Below are 19,794 nucleotides of genomic sequence, written 5' to 3' on the forward strand. Positions count from 1 at the left end.
CCCAGAAAAGAGTAAGAGGCTGCAAAGGTAGAGACAACAAAAGGGTTTGATAATTTAAAAAAAAAAACTATCAAGGAAAAATAACCAGATGAGCTGGGTAGAAAAGAACTGAGCAGATACTGCTGGTATGTATCTGTGTAACTGTATTCTCCAGTGGCAGACGTCTATGCCGTCCCAGTCTGCGACCCCAGCGGGACACTCCCAAAGCGGGGAAACAACAGACGGCGTTTAGAGCTCCTTTGGAGACGTCTGCCCGACTTCAGTTTTTCAGCTCCAGCCTAATCTAACCCAAACCCACAGGGAGAGGGAAAGACTCATCAACATCCGGCTGCCTCACTGTGAGATGAATATGTTGGAATTTCAACTGAAATGACATAATCAAGATAAGATGATGATGTAACCACAGCAGCAACTGTTCTTTCGAGCTCAAAGGTGAGAAATGTACTTTTCTGGAAAGCCAAAGGTGATGGAGCTTGTGTGGTCTAACTCTGTATGGGCTCTTTTATATTTCTTTCCGTTTTTTTTAATGTGCTTTTTATACTTATGTTTTATTTTTCTTTTACACTTAACAGTTTTTTTTATAACTCTTTTATGTTTTCTTGTCCTCTCATATCTTTATTTAAGCATCTTCCAGGATTTTCCTCATAAAATTGTATAGAGGTGGTAAGAGAGAGATGTCATTCAAATCCAGATGCTGATCTCATGGTGATAGAGGTCTTCATGGGTCTGCCCCGGACCCGAGGACCCAAGATCTGGCCTGGGACCCATACGGATTTGGGTCCACATTTTACTATTGTCAACTGAGTTTAACCGGGTCCCAGATCTGTTTAATCCCCTGAATGGATCTAAAAAGACCTGCTGATCAGGAGAGAAATGCATAAACGCTAAGGGAATCAGAGTAGAAAATTCAGTACTTAACTTATCCCTGTGCTGGGAAAATTAAAGCATTAGAGCGGCTCACATCACAAAAACAACAAATAACTGACAGTAAAATACTGCAGTAGCACAGCATTTGGCCAGCAATTTTAATTACCAGGTCTCTTTTTGGTTTGTAATACCTTGGGCAAAAAGAGGTCGCTTTTTTTTTTTTTTAAGAACTATGTATCTCAGAACAAATTTATTACATTGATTAGCTTTGGATATGTAATTTTGGACCTATGAAGACAAGGCCATAGTTTTCATTTCAACACTGGGGGGGGGGGTGTTTGATGTTTGATGCTCCTCTGCCAGAAAATTTTGAGCATCAAATACTTTATTTCCTGCATGCTGTTGAATGAATATGTACAAATGTGTGCATTTTCTGCATCAATTTCCGATGTAAATGTCTTTTATTATTTAGTCAAACCAAAAGTCTTCTTCTACTTTAATGTTTTGTATTTGGGGGGTACATGGTACATGACCCCTGCGCTGCCCTCAAAATCTACACCAATGTATGTGTGAGAATGTCTTCATGGTGGTGCTAGAGGCTGATCACCAAAATCAGCAAGATGGCTTAAACAGGCACAAAGTAGGCACAAGTTATTATCAAATTACATTTTGTTCAAACTGTGACCTCCCAAAATCAAAGTAAAAGTCTATCAATTCCCATTAAAAAACTGACACAGAAATGAACTTTTGCTGACTCACCCTAAGTAACTTCTTTCAGAAACCACAATCTGCCAGCAGTCCAGACTTTCAGCATCCTGTCTGTCTAATTTCCTGGCTTCTCAAAATCACATATGATCGAAGTGGCAGCCGGGCAAAACAAAACACCTCTGGTGAGCCTCATCAAAGGGAAATATTGCAGCCAGCCTGACGAGAGCGCTGAAATATTGATGCCGCGCGCTCTTTATGGCACTCATTAGGGAGAAGCGGGAGAAAATGGGCCATTCTGGCTCCTGCCGACCTAACAGTGTCTCTGAGTGTTTGTTTGTGTATCTTTGTGTCTGAATCGCACACTGCCGGTATGTTTGTGCGAGCAGACTCTGTGACTGTGCATGTGGACATGTTTACATGTATAGAGAGCATGTTGTTGTTGTTGTGGTGGGCAGGCACATGAGGGTTGTTGGTGAGAAGTGAAAGTGGGATGTTTCTATGTTAGGGGATGGCTTAAGTTGCCCGATGATGTTATAATAACTTTTCTCAGCACAAATACATACAGAAAACACCCACCCCAATCCCACCAGCTCCACTTCAAACCAACCAGCCCCCTCCGCACCCTCCCACCCTGACTGGGACCCAGCCCCGTCTGTCTGTCTGTGGTATGTGGTGTATGTGGCGGGGCTGCAGCAGCTGAGCTGAGCCAGCTATAACCACAACCACAACTGTTATTCTCAGCTCTCACATACGCACTGAGCTGATTCAGAGCCAAAATTCAACAAATTTATAACACGTTTGTTCACATAAAACAAAGGAAAACATGAGCAGTGGACTCCACCTTTCAATGTGGACAAAGGTGAGGCAAAGTCAAAAGAAACAAAATCATGCAAAGTAAACTTTTGCTCTGATTTAGTGAAGAAATACTAAATTATTGTACACATGTGAATGAGTAGACAACCACAATCAATCATTTATATGAAAAAAATGATGTTTAACAAAACTGAACCTTCACAAACTGGAACCAATATTTTAACGAATATTTTTGGGCTGATGAGCTGATGAGCCATCACTCTTCTGAGAAAATCAGCAATCATATCATTATCAGCTAATTAGGCTCATTTTTGTCCCCAATTACAATAGCCCCTCGCTGCCTTCAAGGAAATGTCCTTGTGAAGGTCAGCCAAGCTTGACTCCAGAGAACAGCCGTCAGCATATTGCTCCGCCTCGGGCGCAATTCACCCCAGAAACAAAGAGACGTTAAAGGCAAAACACAAACAAAGAGAAGACAAAAATCTCAACATGCAGATGGATAAAAATGGTTATTAAAAAATATATTCACATGCAAATATTACATAATATTATATAATATTATACCACTTCTTGTATATGTGAGGAAATGGTTTTGACTGATCTAAAAAGTCATGCAGCAACTTTATCAAAAACCAATAGGGTGGAATGATGAGTTATAGATAGAAAATTAATCAGTAAAAATTTGAATAAGCAATTAAGGGTTACATGCAGGTTAAAGGCAAAATGTCCAAAAAATATTGGTTCCGGCCTTTTAAATGTAAATATTTTAATAATAAATATCTGGAGGCATTAAAAAAACAAACAAACAAAAAAAACACACTCACTGAGAAGGTAAAGCATTAATCTATGTACACATTTTTATTCAGAACCTTAACAACATAAATAATATTTTATTTGATCAAATTTTACTTAAACAATAGCAAAATTTGCAGACAAATCTCATGACACTGTCTAACTTGCAAAAAAAGGGGGAAAAATATTGCCATGCTTTGGTAGACCTTCATAAGGCAAAATAAATTAATAAATAATTTTAATTTATTAAAATAATTATTTTAAATAATTTTCTACAAACAAACAATTACAAATACAAAATGACACCAGTGTGCTTATTTAAAAGGCTATATCAAAACAAAAATAAAACCTGCTTTAAAATTCATCCCCTAAAAATAGCATCTGAGCCCTCTTAATGAAAGTATATTAAATGTAAATGTATTCTACACTTACTCCTCTGTTGGACACAAGGTCCCTGTATTAATTACAGCTCAGTGGGATGACAAAACCTGAATGGCTCCAAGACCAAGTGAGGGATTATGGGAAAATCTTTATTGGGGAATCAACTATGCTCACGGTGAGGATAATATCATGTTCACTTTTATGAAGGGTGAAATATCCATTTAAACTTCTCATTTAAAGTCTCTACCAAGCTAATCCTTGTAAAATGACTAAATAATAATACTTGTTTGGTGGTTTGACGGAGCAGTCGGAGGTAAATGTGGTGGTTTTTATGAAATAACACTGAGAGCTTTAAAGGATTGTCCCTGTATCTACGCTATATCTGACTTTAAACTGTGGGATTTTAAATATGAGCTGAGAATCTTTAGAATATGGCAGGAATCCTCTTAAGATACGGCCATTATCCTGGATTGCAGGATGTGAGGTGCGCACACACACATTTACCAACACACATACACACACACTTTCTGCCAGAGGGCGAGTGATTATAAGCAGATTAAAACAGGCGGGCCACATCAAACAGCATCAAACACACAAGCTTCTCCTTGGGGAACCGTGTGTGTATGTGTGTGTGTGTGTGTGTGTGTGTGTGTGTGTGTGTGTGTGTGTGTGTGTGTGTGTGTGGGGCAAGATTAGCATTCAAGTGAAGTGGGGGAAAGCAAAAAGGCCCTATATTAAAAAATAATCACATGCAAAGTATTTACACTCATTCTGGATTGAATCTGGCATATGATTAACACACAATTTCTCTCTCTTGGAGGAAGGGGAGGCGCCTGGCAGCTGCTTGTCTCACCTTCAATCTCTGTCACTCATCTCTTTAATGATGCCCTACCGAAACACACACACACACAACATACACCCTATGCCATGCAGGACATCATAGGGGCTGTATTACGCCACCTGCCTCCTCCATGTGTGCCAATTACTGCTCGGACATCTGCAGGCAGCCAGCAGCTCGAGCAGGAACAAAAGACAGAGCTAATGTGAGTCACAGACACACACACACACTAACAACTTGCTGATGGATGATTGTTAAGTCATCCCTCACGGCAGCTGTCCTGCACAAAGAGAGACGCCTGCGCCCGTGTACAAACACTGACAAACATGTCGACAGTTACTGTAGCTCACAGCTGCTGAATATATAACTGTGACTAGCTTTTTTTTATTGTCCTGATCTGAGATGAGGTGAAGTATACGTGCTGCTTATTTTCTGGCTCCAGTTTTGTTCAAATTGTATGCACGAGACTATGTTTCGCTGCAGTTTAATGAAAAAATACTGACTGATGATCTAATGCTCATACACGCACATTCACTTTCATATCAGACACTCTCTAGGTGTTGCCCATTTTGTGCATATTGCTCTACTGAGGAAAATTTCTATCTCTTAAGTACACATCAGTCTGTCTGATGGTAAAAAGGGAAAAATATAAAAAGTGATTCCTCCTTATCTTGACAGGTCGTTCAGCACCACAGCTCTCCTAAAAAACATGTTTTTCATGTTTCCATCTTGCAGAGATGGCTGGGCCACAATTTATGTGCTGAAAGCTTCATTATGCACTGCCAATATAGAGTGTGTTAAAATGGACACAAATTATGATTGGGTTTTTGGAGTACAGCATTTATGTAGTATTGCAGCATATAAATACTATATCCATGGTTTTGTTATGGGATTTTTTGTGGGGGGGGTTGTAGGCTAATATGTAAGTTACAATCACTGTGGTTCCTGGTTTAAAAAAATTGATTTTTTTTTTTCCATTGGATTTTGGATTGTTGAGAAAAATGGGCTCTGGGGTCATCTTCACAAATGAATACCACCATTGTGCAATCATTACAAGTAAGAGGCTAATGTTAGGCTATAAATGAACTACACCTCAGTCTCATGACTTAACATCCCTTCCACAACAAGGCTGTGAAGTATTGTTCAGCGTGATGGCGTTCTGTAGTCTCATTTAGCCACTTGTTAGCTTCAGCTTTTACAGGGTGGCTGTGGCTCAGAGATAGAGCGGGCCGCCCTCTAATCAGAAGGTCAGCGGTTCGATCCCCAGCTCCTCCAGTCATGACTGTGTGAATGGTTACTAAGTAGCACATGGCCCCATGTACAGTGTGTGAATTTGTGTGTGAATAGGTAAAGTGCCTCACTTCTGGAGTGATGAAAAACTGAGGTTGTCCTTCAGTTAAAGAGGCTGCACATATCTTGATTTACTGCTCCTGTGTTCTATCTGCAGTATCAGTGACAGACTGGCATCAGTATAAGTAAGAGCAAGAGAATAGAATAGATCTTTATTGTCCACCAGGGTGGAAATTTGTCTCTGGCCCACAAAACACAGAAGACAGCACAAGAAAAAGCAGACAGTCAATTAATAAAAACAAAGCACATAAACAGGTCATTAGGGACACTTAACAAAACAATCAGTTAAGGTCATTGTCTCCCCGTGGTTTAAAACTCATCAGTTATTTTCCTGAGTTGAGAGTACTGATGGCTCTTGGAATGAAGGTCTTCTTAAATACATTTTTAGTTGCCAGAGGGACTTAGCAGATAGCTCCCATCCTCTCTCCAGCCAGTTTGAGCTCCTAAGATCTGGGAGGTGCTGCAAAGACACTCCTCGCTTTCTTCCTTGTCCTTTCTGTAAAAAGATGGCTTTAGGCCTTTTATGGCTTGCCAACTATTTTACTTGCCATTGACACAATCCTAGAAAGTTTACTCTTACCTGTACAGTTTAGAAGTGTAGCTGCTATCAGGAATAATGTTAGCTCAGTACAATGTAGTGTGTGTGTGGCTGTTGAGAGAGAAAGATGACTGAATAAACACAAACAGTATTAGAGCTCTGTCAAGGGCTAATTATCGACCTACTATAACACAGCATCTGTTCACAACTAGAGCCACTCTCTCTACAAAGATGAGGCCAGCTCTTTGTGTGTGTGTGTGTGTGTGTGTGTGTGTGTGTGTGTGTGTGTGTGTGTTATTTAATTCCCTGACCTTGATGCTTTTGTGATTGGCCGATTCTCTTAGCTAGACATTCAGCAATTGATCTCACTCAATAGCTATCTGCTGATGCTGAAGTCTGGAAAATGGACCGGCCCTCTGAGAGAGAGAGAGAGTGTGTGTGTGTGCGTGCGTGCGTGCGTGCGTGCGTGCGTGCGTGCGTGCGTGCGTGCGTGCGTGTGGTGTAAAGCTAATAGACATTTACAGGGCAGACAGAGGGGCACCAAGGGCAGCTAGATGACTGGCAAAGACATTAGTTTAATTTCTGAATCCAGTGTGCATTTCCTCTTCATTACTTTTCTTTATTTATCCTAAATTAACTAGAAAGGTGGTATAGAGTGCCCCAGGAATGAGTCCTAAAACATGTGCAGGTTAGCACTGTAGTACTCCCAGGTCCCTTGTCTCAAAAGTCAATGGATTTTGACAGTCCCTATTATAAAATCTGTGGTTAACACAAGCTTAGGAAGACTTTCACGTTTGTTCATAAAGTCAGGAAGTAACCCATTCGTGGTTTTTAGAGCTTTTACTTTTTTAAAAGATCATTGCTAACAACTACAGTTTGTCATTATGCCGAATTTGGCTTTACAGCCTTGTTCTGGTGATGATTACATCATGCAAATGTGGTGTAGTTTGTTTTAGGCCTAACGTAATTTGTTGCAGTCGTTTAATGCTTTTTCTTCCAGAATAAAAGAACTGGATTCCTAAATATGTCAATATTATAAATGTACCAGTTAACGAAACTTAAAAGGAACAGTGCATAAAATTTAAGGGGATTTAGTGGCATCTGGTGGTGAGGACTGCAGATTGCATAAACTGAAACTTTTCCTGGTTAGAATTTCTTTGTGTTCATGGTTCAGGAGGTTTTAACTAGAAGCGGTGTTACATGCTGAGGTCTCTTTCTCTCTAAAACAAACTGACCAGGTGATTAAAACTGGTAAAAATTTTAAATAAGCAGTTTCGTGGTATAAATTAGGCTGTCCAGCATGTTGCAGACGTTAAATAAAGATGGGTTACAAGCTCTATACTTCAGTTACAATGCACGTCAAATAAATATTCTAAGTAATAAACATTATTGAAACACATGTCTCTTGAAACCAGAGTTGCACATGGATGTTTTAGGCGAACATTAAAGAAAAGTTGCATTCACCATTTGTAATGCATCATATTTCTGGTACAAAAAGTCATTTGCTACTCTACAAGACTTCTTCTTCAAAGAATAGTAAATCATAGCGCTTGCTGCACAGACACGCCAGGGGATAGACAAAACTGGCACGCTCAAATGATGACAAGAAAGAATTTGTGAAGAGAATTTATTTAAACTACTTCATTTCCAGCCAGCAACCAGCACAGACAGTCGATGAAAAGACAGGAGTTTAGCGAAGGAACACTGGTACATATTTAGAATGAAAGAGCAGAAAGTGCGAGTGCTAGATTTAACTTACTTTTTAGTTACGCTTTGACTTTTGAGGCTTTTTACCTGCCTCACAAGATAAATCAGTCACTCCCTCAAATATTTACAAGTGCATTCAAATCTATTTTTGCACAGGGCCTGAAAGAACAGAGGAGCTTCAGGGTAATGTTGGATGCAAAGTGAAAAGGCTTTGAGCGTGCGTGTTTGTTTCAGCTGCATCCTATGACAACCTCACAAGACAGAACAAGCATTGAATCTGCTTCTGTTTTCTCTTTGTTATCAAGGTCAAAGTGGAGTACGTAGGCAGGTACACCTTCTGAGTTTCTCAGACAACATCACTTATTTTGAAACGACTCTCATCAGACCTTTTTTTCTATGTTTCCTCCTCTCATTACTCTTTTTTTTTTTTAAAACTATCCTGCCAATCGCTCGACACTGTCGGCTAACTGCCCTGACCCAGATTCACTGTCGTCTTCAACCCTTCAGAAACACTTCAAATCTGTCCACTGTCTTTTTGTCCTCCATCGCTCTGTTCTGTACATGTTTTTGTTTTGGGGAAATCTGAAGGTGACTTTTTATAGTCTGTCAGGATGTATGTGAACATAAAGGGTTCAGGTCGCCCAATAGCTGGCTTCTTAGGACTTCAAAGGCTTCGTCTTTGAGTAACCATGGTTACCTTCTGAGCTGCACAGTTGTTTGGGTGTGTGTATTCTGATTGCCTGCTGTCACGTCTGATTTGACACACAGCTAGGGAAGCTATTACAGGACTACAGAAAGACGATGTGCCACAGAAAAAGTCACAGAACTGCGAGACCTTGCAGGGGATTAATGTCCTCGACTGGCAACAATGGAGGAGAATACAAAGAAGCAAAAGTAAAGAAAAGTCCCCCTAGGTGGCAACCTGTTGCCTCAACCATTAAAGTCAGCTAGAAACTTCCCCGATACATGAACATATGAACCAGAGGAGAGCAGGAAAACGACCCTGACCTGGCAGAAAAAATCCTCCCTGAAGTAAGCTTCACAAAGTCAGTGGAGTAAAAACTCAACATGGTTAGGGCATGAGAAAAATCAAGATGCTGGATTTATTTATTTCTTGACTGTAGTTGATGAAGAAGACTGAGGCCATGTTTATTCGAAAACGGCACTATTAGTCAGTCGGTCATTTTCTGTAACCGCTTGTCCTCGTAAGGGTCGCGGGGGGGCTGGAATCAATCCCAGCTGTCCTCGGGCGGAAGGCGGGGTACACCCTGGACAGGTCGCCAGACTATCGCAGGGCCAACTCATAGAGACAGACAACCATACACGCTCACAGTCACACCTAAGGGCAATTTAGAGTCACCAATCAACCTGAGCTGCATGTCTTTGGACTGTGGGAGGAAGCCGGAGACCCCGGAGAGAACCCACGCAGACACGAGGAGAACATGCAAACTCCGCACAGAAGGGCCCCGGACACTGAGCCACAAAAACAACCAAAAATGTAGTAGTATGCACGCCAGGCCAGTAGCTGGCAGTGTAACTTTGTAATGATGCACCATAGGGGAACACCACGTGCATGTACATAGAGGCGTTCTTCTACAGAGCGGTGTATAAACCAACAAAAAGACGACTGCAAATGCACGCACAGGAACCAACAGCGTTAATAAACTCAGTAGAGTCAGCAGCACGAACATAGCTCGGTAGTCCACCATTGTTGTTATTGTTTTCCTCCTACATGCACATGGCTTTTTGTCTGAAATGTGATGTGCATGCGTGACACTGTTCTCACAGGATCGGCGCATTGCCAGTTTGCATGGCAACAGAAGGGACGGCGTTTTCGAAAAAATGACACTCTGGAACCCAGTTTCAAAAGTTTGCGTTCTCACCCTACCAAAACGCTGGTGTTGTGTGAACGAAAGGATAAGCTGCAAAAAAGTTTAATGTTTCATGCAAGAACTGTTGCCATGTGAACAGCCCCTGATATCATATGAAGCTACAGCCAGCAGCTGGTTAGCTTAGCTTAGCATGAAAACTGGAAACAGGGGAAAACAGCTTGCCTGATATTTTCACAGCAACATATAAGATATTAGTAAGGGAATATAAGGTATTATTTAAAGTAAAAAAGTATGTATAATTTGAAGCAGTTAGATAAAAAAACAATGTTTTCATGTGAAAGGTTACATTAAAGGTTGTTTCATAAATAAAAAGGGCACCAAATGTGCCTGAACCACCACTGGCTCCGTCCAAGGGTGACACAATGTCCCTGCCAGCACCTCTAAAGCTCATTAATAAGCACATTATTTCTGGTTAGTTTAATTTGTACAAAAAAACCCAAAAGCTTTTAAAATGTGCTGGAGGCAAATCTTTTTTTTTTTTCACTCCTACTTGTTTTCTGTTTCTAGTGTTTATACTCAGCTAATCACCTGGCGTGCTGGTGTTACTGCACAGCCAAGATATTGTCATTCTTACACTTTTGTTTTGTAAGAGATTAAATAACCACAATAAAACATTTTAATCACTGTGCTAAGTGGATTTTTTTCCTTCAGACAGAGTAAGGCTGAATCCCCTAAATTAATTTAAGTTAATTTTTCAAGTGTAACGTCAATCTTTGATGTTTTGATAAGGAAATTAAGTTAATGGAAGGCAATCCTTATTTGACTGATTAGCTTACCTGCTGTACTTCATTCAAAAAGGTTTTAAAATTTATCAACAAGTGCTGTTTTTCTTAGTATAGACTTTTGTTATTTTAACAAGCCACAAAGAACCGTTCTGGACTCTGAAGCCAATTTAACATAGTGGCCAAATGTAGAATTACAACTTCTGGGTCGGTTAAGTTGTGCTATTGGGCCAATAAATACGTTATACCATAGACTTGAATTGTGACAGAGACTGTTAGTCAGTGGAAACATTTATGTGAGTGTCCCTATCCCTGCAAGATGACTCAATTCACAATAGGGATTTGATCCACTCAGTTTGACAACTTTTCTGAGGTCTAGAAGAGCCATGAGATTAAATCTTTGTATCCTCACATTTAAGTTTCGAGAGGGATAACCCGGATGTAAGCTGCTCTGCCGTCGAAAGTTTCTAGTGTGCTTGCTCTGTGAGCCCAACAATGCGGAAGATCTGGGTAATTTTATACCGTGAAAATTGAGCTTATTCGACTTTATGCGACACTGAGCACCTTTCTTATGAATTTGCTGAGCATTATGTCTAACACTGTTTCCAGTTCTTTCTTTAAACATCCATATACTTTACCCACCACTGACAATCCACCAAAAAGCAAATAAGCAGATTTCCCAAAATGCCTCTCTTAAAATGATTGTTTTATGAGAATATGCACCAGCACTGTGACTGTGTGGGTGTTGGAGATGTGGAGAGGTTTAAGGTGAAAGGAGGTATTTAGATGTGAAATTTTCATCACCACTTGATGAATGCTTTCCAAATGCAGAAAACAAATCAGCCTCAAAAGAAACAACTTGTCTTGTGATGGATATATTCAAAGCATTTGCTGATATGAATCCATCCCATCATTTCTTACCTTGCTCATGTGAAACTCCAGACGTCTCATGTACCTCTCGATGGTTTTCATTTGCTGCAGAAAGACAGAGCGTTTGTATGTCAATACTACAGGATATAATGAGGCACACTTCACGTGCCAGTTAAAGAAAGTGACATTTGTGATCACTGATGATCATTAAATGTATATCACGAGTTGGCAAATGTGTTAAACTAAATGGTATCTGTTGTTGTTAGATGCAAATATCTCACAGCTAATCCCTCTCAAGCTGTCTCTCCTGTCCCATCACACACTTTCTTTCTCTTTCATCCTTTTTCCTGCTTTGTCCCTCAAACCCTTTTCCACTCTGTCCCTCTCTCTTTTCTGCTGCCTTTAGCTGTTTTTTTCTTCTTTTACATCAAAGATTTCCCCCCCACCACACACCAAACTTGGAGCAGTTGTTACAGCAGACCCTCCCCTCCATCAACTCACCTTGTCAAGATCGTACAGCACTCCCTGGAAAGAGAAAACCCACACACACACAGTCACAAAAACACACACACAAAATCACGCCGTTAGTACTGAGGGACAGGATGGCTGAGGCTGTTTAAGAAATGCAAAGCAGACTATAGTTGTCTGGCTTAAAAAAAGAACCTATTTAACACCCTCTACAGTGGCAGCCTTGACTACTGTAACAAATCCATGATTCCAATGTCAATGTTTTATTACTGTATGTGATTCAATATCATTAAAATTAAAAATTGAAGAGATCTAAAGCAATCAAAGCTGCCAAAACATTTGTTTATCTTATGCAGATATTTGTAAGATACAAAAAACAATAATTCTGCACACATGATGTAACCAACATTAGCCTTTAGAGGAATACTTTGACATTTTGGGAAATACACTTATTTCTTTCTCTTTCGGAGACTAAGTTGCATTCTCATGAATGTACACAAAATATCAGATTGATTACAGTAGTATCCCTGCAAAAGCTACTCGGCTCTCTTCCAAAGTAAAAAAAAAATCTGCCCATCAGCATCTCCAAAAGCTCTAAATCTTCATTTATACACTTAATTGTTTGAAATTCTTTATTGCTTAAAGGTCCAGTGTGGGGGATTTAGGGGCATCTGGCAGTGAGGTTACAGATCTGAAACCTCTCCCATGGGCAAGGCATGGGCCCAAGATTAGAGTCACTGATTCAGTATCTGAGGCAAATGTCTTCCCTTCTGTGCCTGAGATCTGGTGTTAAGTAGCCAGAAAAGTGTTTTTGTAGAAAATTATGATGTCACAGTGAAGCTGACATTTGGCATTTTGGATATAGGATCATCACTTTATCATTACATCCTATTATACATTTGTGCTAAATTTTGTCATAATTAGTGTATAAACTATTGAGTTATAGCAAAAAAAAGAAAATGTTTTGTGAGATCACACTGCACTTGACCTTTGACTTCTAAAATCAAATCAGTTTATCGGTAGGTCCAAGAGGACATTCCTGTGAAATTTAAAGAAAGGGTTTAAAGGCTTTTTAAAGGCTTTTTTGAGATATTAATATTATTTTCCACTCGTGCCAAGAGGTGCCCCTCAGTCCTACACTCTGGACCTTTAAACAAACAAGACAGGCTGGTAGGCTGAGATTGTTACGTTCAAACAGAGCCAGGCTAGCTGTTTCCTTGTTTCAAGTCTTTATGCTGAGCTAAGATAACTGCCTCTTGGCTGCATGTGTGTATTTACAGGACAGTAATGAAAATTGCTGCAATCTCATTTAACGCTTGACAAGAAAGTGTAAAACGTGTAATTACCAAAATGTCAAACTATTCCTTAAGATGTGACTAAAATGTTGCTTGTATGTTAATTAATGGACATTAGCTTCTCACCAGACGAGAGTTCCTCTTCATGTCCTTCATCAGAGATGTAAGTTTGTCCAGCTCTGTTTGATGAACTTCAAGATACTCACTATATGGGACAAAAAGGGAAAACATTTAATGAAAATAACATGTATATAATGTCAACAATATAAACACACTAGTATATAAACATTTGTGCAGTTATGTAAATACATGCAGCAGAAAAACATGTCAAAAGGCTCAAACAGGCTGTAAATGTACACATTAAAGAAACAGATTAAGACTGAAACCAAACTTTAAGGAAATGATTACATTAGCTTAGTTTACGCATTAAAAAGGAAGACATTTGTGTTGCTTTAATTTATGAAGTTTGTGTACAAAGTATGAGTGTATTTGGGTTACTCACTCCAGGCCTTGTTTGAGTGCATTGTAAACCTCCTCCAGTCTTTTGGGCTGCGGCTCTCTGGAGCTGCTGCCTCCCTTGTGTCCTGACAGGTGGGGCTTCTTTGGCTTGGACTGAGGCTTCTTCTGCACCGCAGAGTTCCCCATGAACGAGTTACACCTATACACACACACACACACACACACACACACACACACACACAAACACACTCACTCATGAGAATGAGACGGATGCAAGGTCACAGTGACCTTGACCTTTGACGACCAAAATCTAACCACTTCATTGTTCAGTCCAAGTAAATGTTTGTGTCAAATTTGATTAAATTTTCTCAAGGTGTTTGTGAAATACTGGGTTCGCAAGAATATGATGATCTTGAGAATAGTATGGACGTATGGACATACTGACAAATGGACAACCCTAAAACTTAATGCCTCTGGACACAGCTATTACAGGCATGGAGGTATACACATATGAAAACTGTAGTTCCAAAAGTTTTGTCTGGGGGGTGTAAGAAAGCCCTTGTTCAGAGTAACTCATGCAGACACAACATTACATCTCATATTAACTATTTAACATGAGATCTCCAAAGTATTTCAGATGAAAAGGCCTGCCGCTGCCTGTAATAATGATGTACCTTTGGATAAGATTCCTGTTTTTTTTACAGCATGCTGAACATGCCCTGGGGCCGATCTCAGCATGAATTCATCTCATCTGTCTGATGGAGAGGACTCATCAAGTCTGTTGAAACCAAGACAACTCGGTCACACAGGACTGACACATTTAACCTACATATCACTCAGGAGAAACCTTTCAAACATGCAAAACTTGCAGCATAACCTCTGAGGTGAACGTCTCCATCAGTCACAGTAGCGTGCTAAATCACGAATCTGTGAACATATGTGAACATGCCCCTCTCACCCCCCACTCTCCGTGTTTGACCTGTGTAAGGCTGTCATTTATCTTCTGCTGGAGTGAACTAACAAACACACTGAGGCACAATCACACTCCCGGCATTCAATGACATTCAAGCGCTCTTTGCTCTTTTCCCCACAGACAAACAGCAGTGTGCCTGACTCAAGGGAGGAAGCCAACAAATGTGGAAGGAGTTAAAAAGAGTTTATCAGTTGATATATTTGTGTAACACACACAACGCAGGCCTCCTTACAATGTATCATATTAGTGCAGAATTTTAGGACTGCAACTAAAGATTTTGGTCATTTTAATTCTATCTTCTGATTACATTTTCAATTAATCTATTGTTTGGGCTTTAAAATATCAGAAAACAATGAGAAATTCCATCACTTCAACATAAGTGTTGTTTTGTTTGACCAACTGTTGGATTCCCAACTTTTGTTTGTATTGTGATTGAAAAAGGACCCTAACAATAAATTGTTTTCAAAGTTGCTTATTTTCTTATGAATTAGTTTTCTCTTAATTGACTAAGTGTTTAAAGGAACACCTTATCCCCCAAATGACCACCAGTATATTATCTACTCAACCTGTGTTATGCTGAATCCCTGATGAAAGCTTTTTTTCCTGCATCCCTCCACAATAAATGAAGAATCCGAAAATGCAGAAAATTCTTGATGAATTGAAGTAACTGGGAATGGCTTTAACAACAGCAAAACTCTCATGCAACTTGTGCAGTATAATCCAAGCCCTGTTTATCCAGTCATTTGCTCAGTACTTGCCAGACACATGAACATTCACAAAAACCTAACTCTTAAAAACTGAACTGAAATGTATCTAAGCTTGCTTCAAAGCCCGACTCCATTAACAAAAACAGCAATTTTACCTCACTGAATATGGGAGTTGCTGGTCTACCAGTGCCTTTATCACTCGGTTATTGTGTAAATTTGGTGACCTGAACGGATAATTCAGATTCAAAACAGTCACAGAACAATATTTAAAAAACTAACAATCAAGGCTGTGGTAGACCAGCAACTTGTGTATTCTGCAATGTAAAATCACTGTTTTTGTTAATGGAGTCTGGTGACTTTGTCTGTTTGAAGTACTGAGCATACGACTGGATGAATGAATCTTGTATTATACTGCACAAATTGCGTAAAAGAAAGTAAATGAATGTTTTGATATAGTTTTGCGGTTGTTAAACATGGACCCCTCTGACTTGAATTCATCAAGAATTTTCAGGATTTCTACATTTTTGGATTCTTTGTTCACTCAGGAGGCTTGCAAGAAAAACTAAGTTTTCTTTACAAATTCAATATAACATTGGGTAACTGATAAACAGATCATTTAGGAGTGAATTAATCCTTCAACTGACTAATTGATACCATTCTATAAATGTGCAAACCTGATGTATCCACATGCTGATAATTTTTTTTGACGCCTTGATATTTGATGCCCAAGCAGGGATGCAATTTTTTTCATTATCAATTTGTTTTAAATTAAATGATCAGTCTTGTAGCCAGAAAAAAAGTGAAAGAAATTTTTAGTAGCTTGTCTTGTCTGACTAGCATTGTAACCCCCCCCCCCCAAACTATTCATCTTATTATCATGTAAAACACATTAGAGCAGCCCATTTTTACATTTAAGAAGCTAAAATCTGTTAATATTTGGCATTTTTCCTTAAGTACTCACTTAAAATGATTCAGAGATTATCCTTCAGAGATGGTGTCAGCATTATGTCCAAACCTAGTTTTCATGTTCAAATATAGAAGAAAAAAAAGCCTAATTTTCTCCACAGTATAGCCACCTAACATCCATCCTCTCTCTCTGCACATCAGCCCATTTTGGGTCAAACTCATCCTACCCACTCATGCAAATATCAGCTTGTAAATCCATTACAGATTTAGCTGACAAATGACATTTCCCTAGACTTAATGAAACGATCCCAGAGTCATCTCAGGGACACAGCGACAAGCAATTCCAGCGCTCGACAAGTTGGAACGTGCCACGTCTTGCAGCACAAGTTAAGCTACCACGAATGTAGGGCAGCGCTGAATGAGAGCGCTGCGTAGCCTTGGGGTCACGCAAGCTGCAGTGTAGAAGGGACACACACACAGACACACACATAGATGCTAACACAATGCCATACTGACTTATAATTGTGACAGAAAGTCTCCAGCATGCATGCATGTGGAAATGCACACAAAACATGCACATGGGCACACACATGGCAAGCCCTTGCTCAGTAACAGTAACACACTCCAGTGGCCTCAGAAGCCACATCTCTGCAGCTTTCCACCTCGCTCATTATCAGAATGGTAACTTGTCAGTCGCTGTCAGTCGCCCACACACCCGAGTCATTCCAGCCAATTACCCCATTCACTGCCTGAGCACAGAGAAAAGAGACAGAACAGCGTCTTCAAATAGGTTCTCTCAGCAGGACCGGGGCTGCTGAGGAGGACCAGGCGTGGATAGCCAAAACTCTAAGACTGTAAGAGATATTTCTGTGTGTGAGAGCGCTTTGTCTTGTGTCGCAGCGACAGCCATCACAGATGAGTCAAAGAGGAAGGAACACAGATAATATCTCACACGAACTTCAGCGATCTCTAACTTCTGAAAACCAACTTGTGGCTATGAATAAAATAATTGCCATGAAACTTCAGTTTGCTGTGTGGTTAAGCAACAGGGTGCTGATCATCACTTAAGAATTCAGTTCCTTTACGGGATTGTGAGACTTGCTGTGGCTCGCTGAAAGTTGGACGGTGATTATTGATTTAGTAAATTCCTTCTTTGTGTGTGAGTGATGTTTGAGTCAAGGGCTGGCTACTGTGATGTAGACATTTTACAACCAAACATCAAACTAGCAAGCAGTAAAAACTGGGCACCAAGTTTTATTGATTATGTTTAATCTTATTACAGTACTTTTCCTGTACTGTACTGTTCTGTTCTATTGGTCAGGGTGCAGCCGAAAGCAGTGACCTCTATAATCACGTCTCCACAACAAAACAAAAAGAAGCAAAACAAACAACATTACATATAATATATAAATATTTGCACCATGTCATTAACACAGGTTGACTTCTAACATTCAGTACCTTTTTCCTCTCAGTATTCCTATTATTCTTTTTTTCTATTAGAAGGTAGAAGGTAGATTTATTGGTTATTTTTTAAACAAAAATTGCATTGTCCTTAATCCTGCTACATCTTTGGAGTTGAAGGATGAGTCCATCTGGTTGCTGCTGATGGCATCATATAATTCCTGCAGTGCTTTTTTTGAATTTGCATCAGAGTCTTGTGTCCTTATGGCTCCCAACAAGGTCTGCCCATCCAGTGCAATAGCTTGATCTGGGATGTTAGGGGTTAACCATGTCTCTGTGAAGAAGTGAGCAGAGCAGTCCCCGATCTCCCGTTGCTGAGTGAGCCTCAATCACATCTCATCCACTATTAGTAGTCTGTATCCTTTGGACTTGTCTAAAACCACTGAGGCTTCATGTTTTGCAACACAGAGTATTGATAAATGTGGGGACACCAGTAGGAAGGGTGCATGTGAGAGAGACATTAAGTGTGTAAACATCTACATCTCGCCATGGGACTAGCTGTCTCTGCTTAAATTAGAGATTAAGCTAAATATTCTACCTCCTGTTTGGTGTGATTTGATGAACTAAACATACAGAAGCAAGGTCACAATGACACTGACCTTTGACCACCAAAATTTAATCAGTTCATCCTTGAGTCCAAGTTAACATTTGTGCCAAATTTGAAAAATGTCCCTCAATTACTGCTTTGACAGCAAGCCTGTGTCATATTACATTAAGAACACCATATTGATGAAACAACCCTTTAAAGCCTGATCTAAAGTGAACAATTCACTTGATGACCCACTTAAATGTTTTCATAGTAAAATAGTGATCATTAACAGCTCACCTCCAAAATCATCACTGTTTCTGAGGACATGATACGTTAATCCTTGCAGTGAGAAATCAATTTGCCACCTTGACCTTTATTGTCAGTTTAGTGATGGGTAACATCGTCTAACCAAAGATTAACATTTTAAAGACTCACCGAGAGCGCCGTTCCTGTAGCGTGCTAAAGCCGGCGAAGGACTGACTCCGGATTATACCATTGGGCCCTCCTGGGGAGTGGGTGCCGGCCGCCATGATCTCCGGGACGCGGGACGACACTCCTGGAGAAAAGACAGACACACAAATCCATTACATACAGATCCTTTGACAATATTTGGATGCTGAGCGACGGACTGAGGATTAGGGTAAGTAATACATCACGAGTGCAACAAATGCATTGTAGGAACTCAATTAACACCCAAACTGTGTCGACAGAAAGGTTAATTAGAGTGCAGGGAGCATTGTGCAACGCAGAACAAAGTAGGCACTGTTGGTAAAGCTTGCCATGTGGGATGTGGATGAGCAGCATTCAAAGCCTGCACTAACTTGTCTTTACTATTCTGGCCTACCTGTCACCACACAACTGCAAACATACCGCAAATGTTACTGTTTTCCTTCCTCCGGCAGGTGTCACAAAACACGACTTATGTCACTTTCTATTACTTGTTTGTGCATATTTTCTACCTGAATTAAGAGCTCGACCACTAAAAAGTCATCAGACGGACAGCTGTTTTAAAATGGAGCACAAGCAGAAGTCACTACTTTCACTCTGCACCACAGATCTGCTGTAGCTTTAAAGGGCATGTTTGCCTTCTTCAAATCTAATTTATGTGTTCCCAGGAAAAACCAATCCAGGCCATCATATGGCGGAGCTATCTAATCAGCTTCCCTTATAGTTAAGACATCTTTTATCACAGAGTCTCTATTTTTAGCAGCAGCAGCCTGTCAGATTTCAAGCTTTTTTTAAGCTGATGTGGAATGCAACGTGGTTCACGCAGACACTTGGGGAACGAGCTGAAAATAGACAGAAACGTCCATGTACAGCTATCAGACGATGATGTAGCAGAAATGAAGTGCCCGCAGGCAAGAATCTACTAAGATAACTGAATCAAAGTTTCAGCTTGCTTGTTGAGATTTTGTCCAGATCATGGACAAAGCAGCAGGTTGGCACTTAAACTTAAAGGGCAGTTCAGTGAATATTTACACTTGTTTAACAACAGACAAAGAAGTGATGGATCTCTCT

At 40.1% G+C, this 19,794-nt stretch overlaps 1 protein-coding gene across 1 annotated transcript in view; it reads right to left on the bottom strand.

The window, feature by feature from the left end:
- Positions 1–19,794, bottom strand: part of ripor2 (RHO family interacting cell polarization regulator 2) — an 85,052-nt gene that overhangs the window by 19,094 nt on the left and 46,164 nt on the right. The window contains 5 exon segments of the mRNA XM_042506750.1: positions 11,530–11,583; positions 11,980–12,003; positions 13,368–13,446; positions 13,744–13,899; positions 18,712–18,832. Of these exon segments, the coding sequence (XP_042362684.1) occupies positions 11,530–11,583; positions 11,980–12,003; positions 13,368–13,446; positions 13,744–13,899; positions 18,712–18,832 (434 nt within the window).

This window comes from Plectropomus leopardus, chromosome 18, assembly GCF_008729295.1.
Source record: "Plectropomus leopardus isolate mb chromosome 18, YSFRI_Pleo_2.0, whole genome shotgun sequence".
Lineage (NCBI taxonomy): Eukaryota > Metazoa > Chordata > Actinopteri > Perciformes > Serranidae > Plectropomus > Plectropomus leopardus.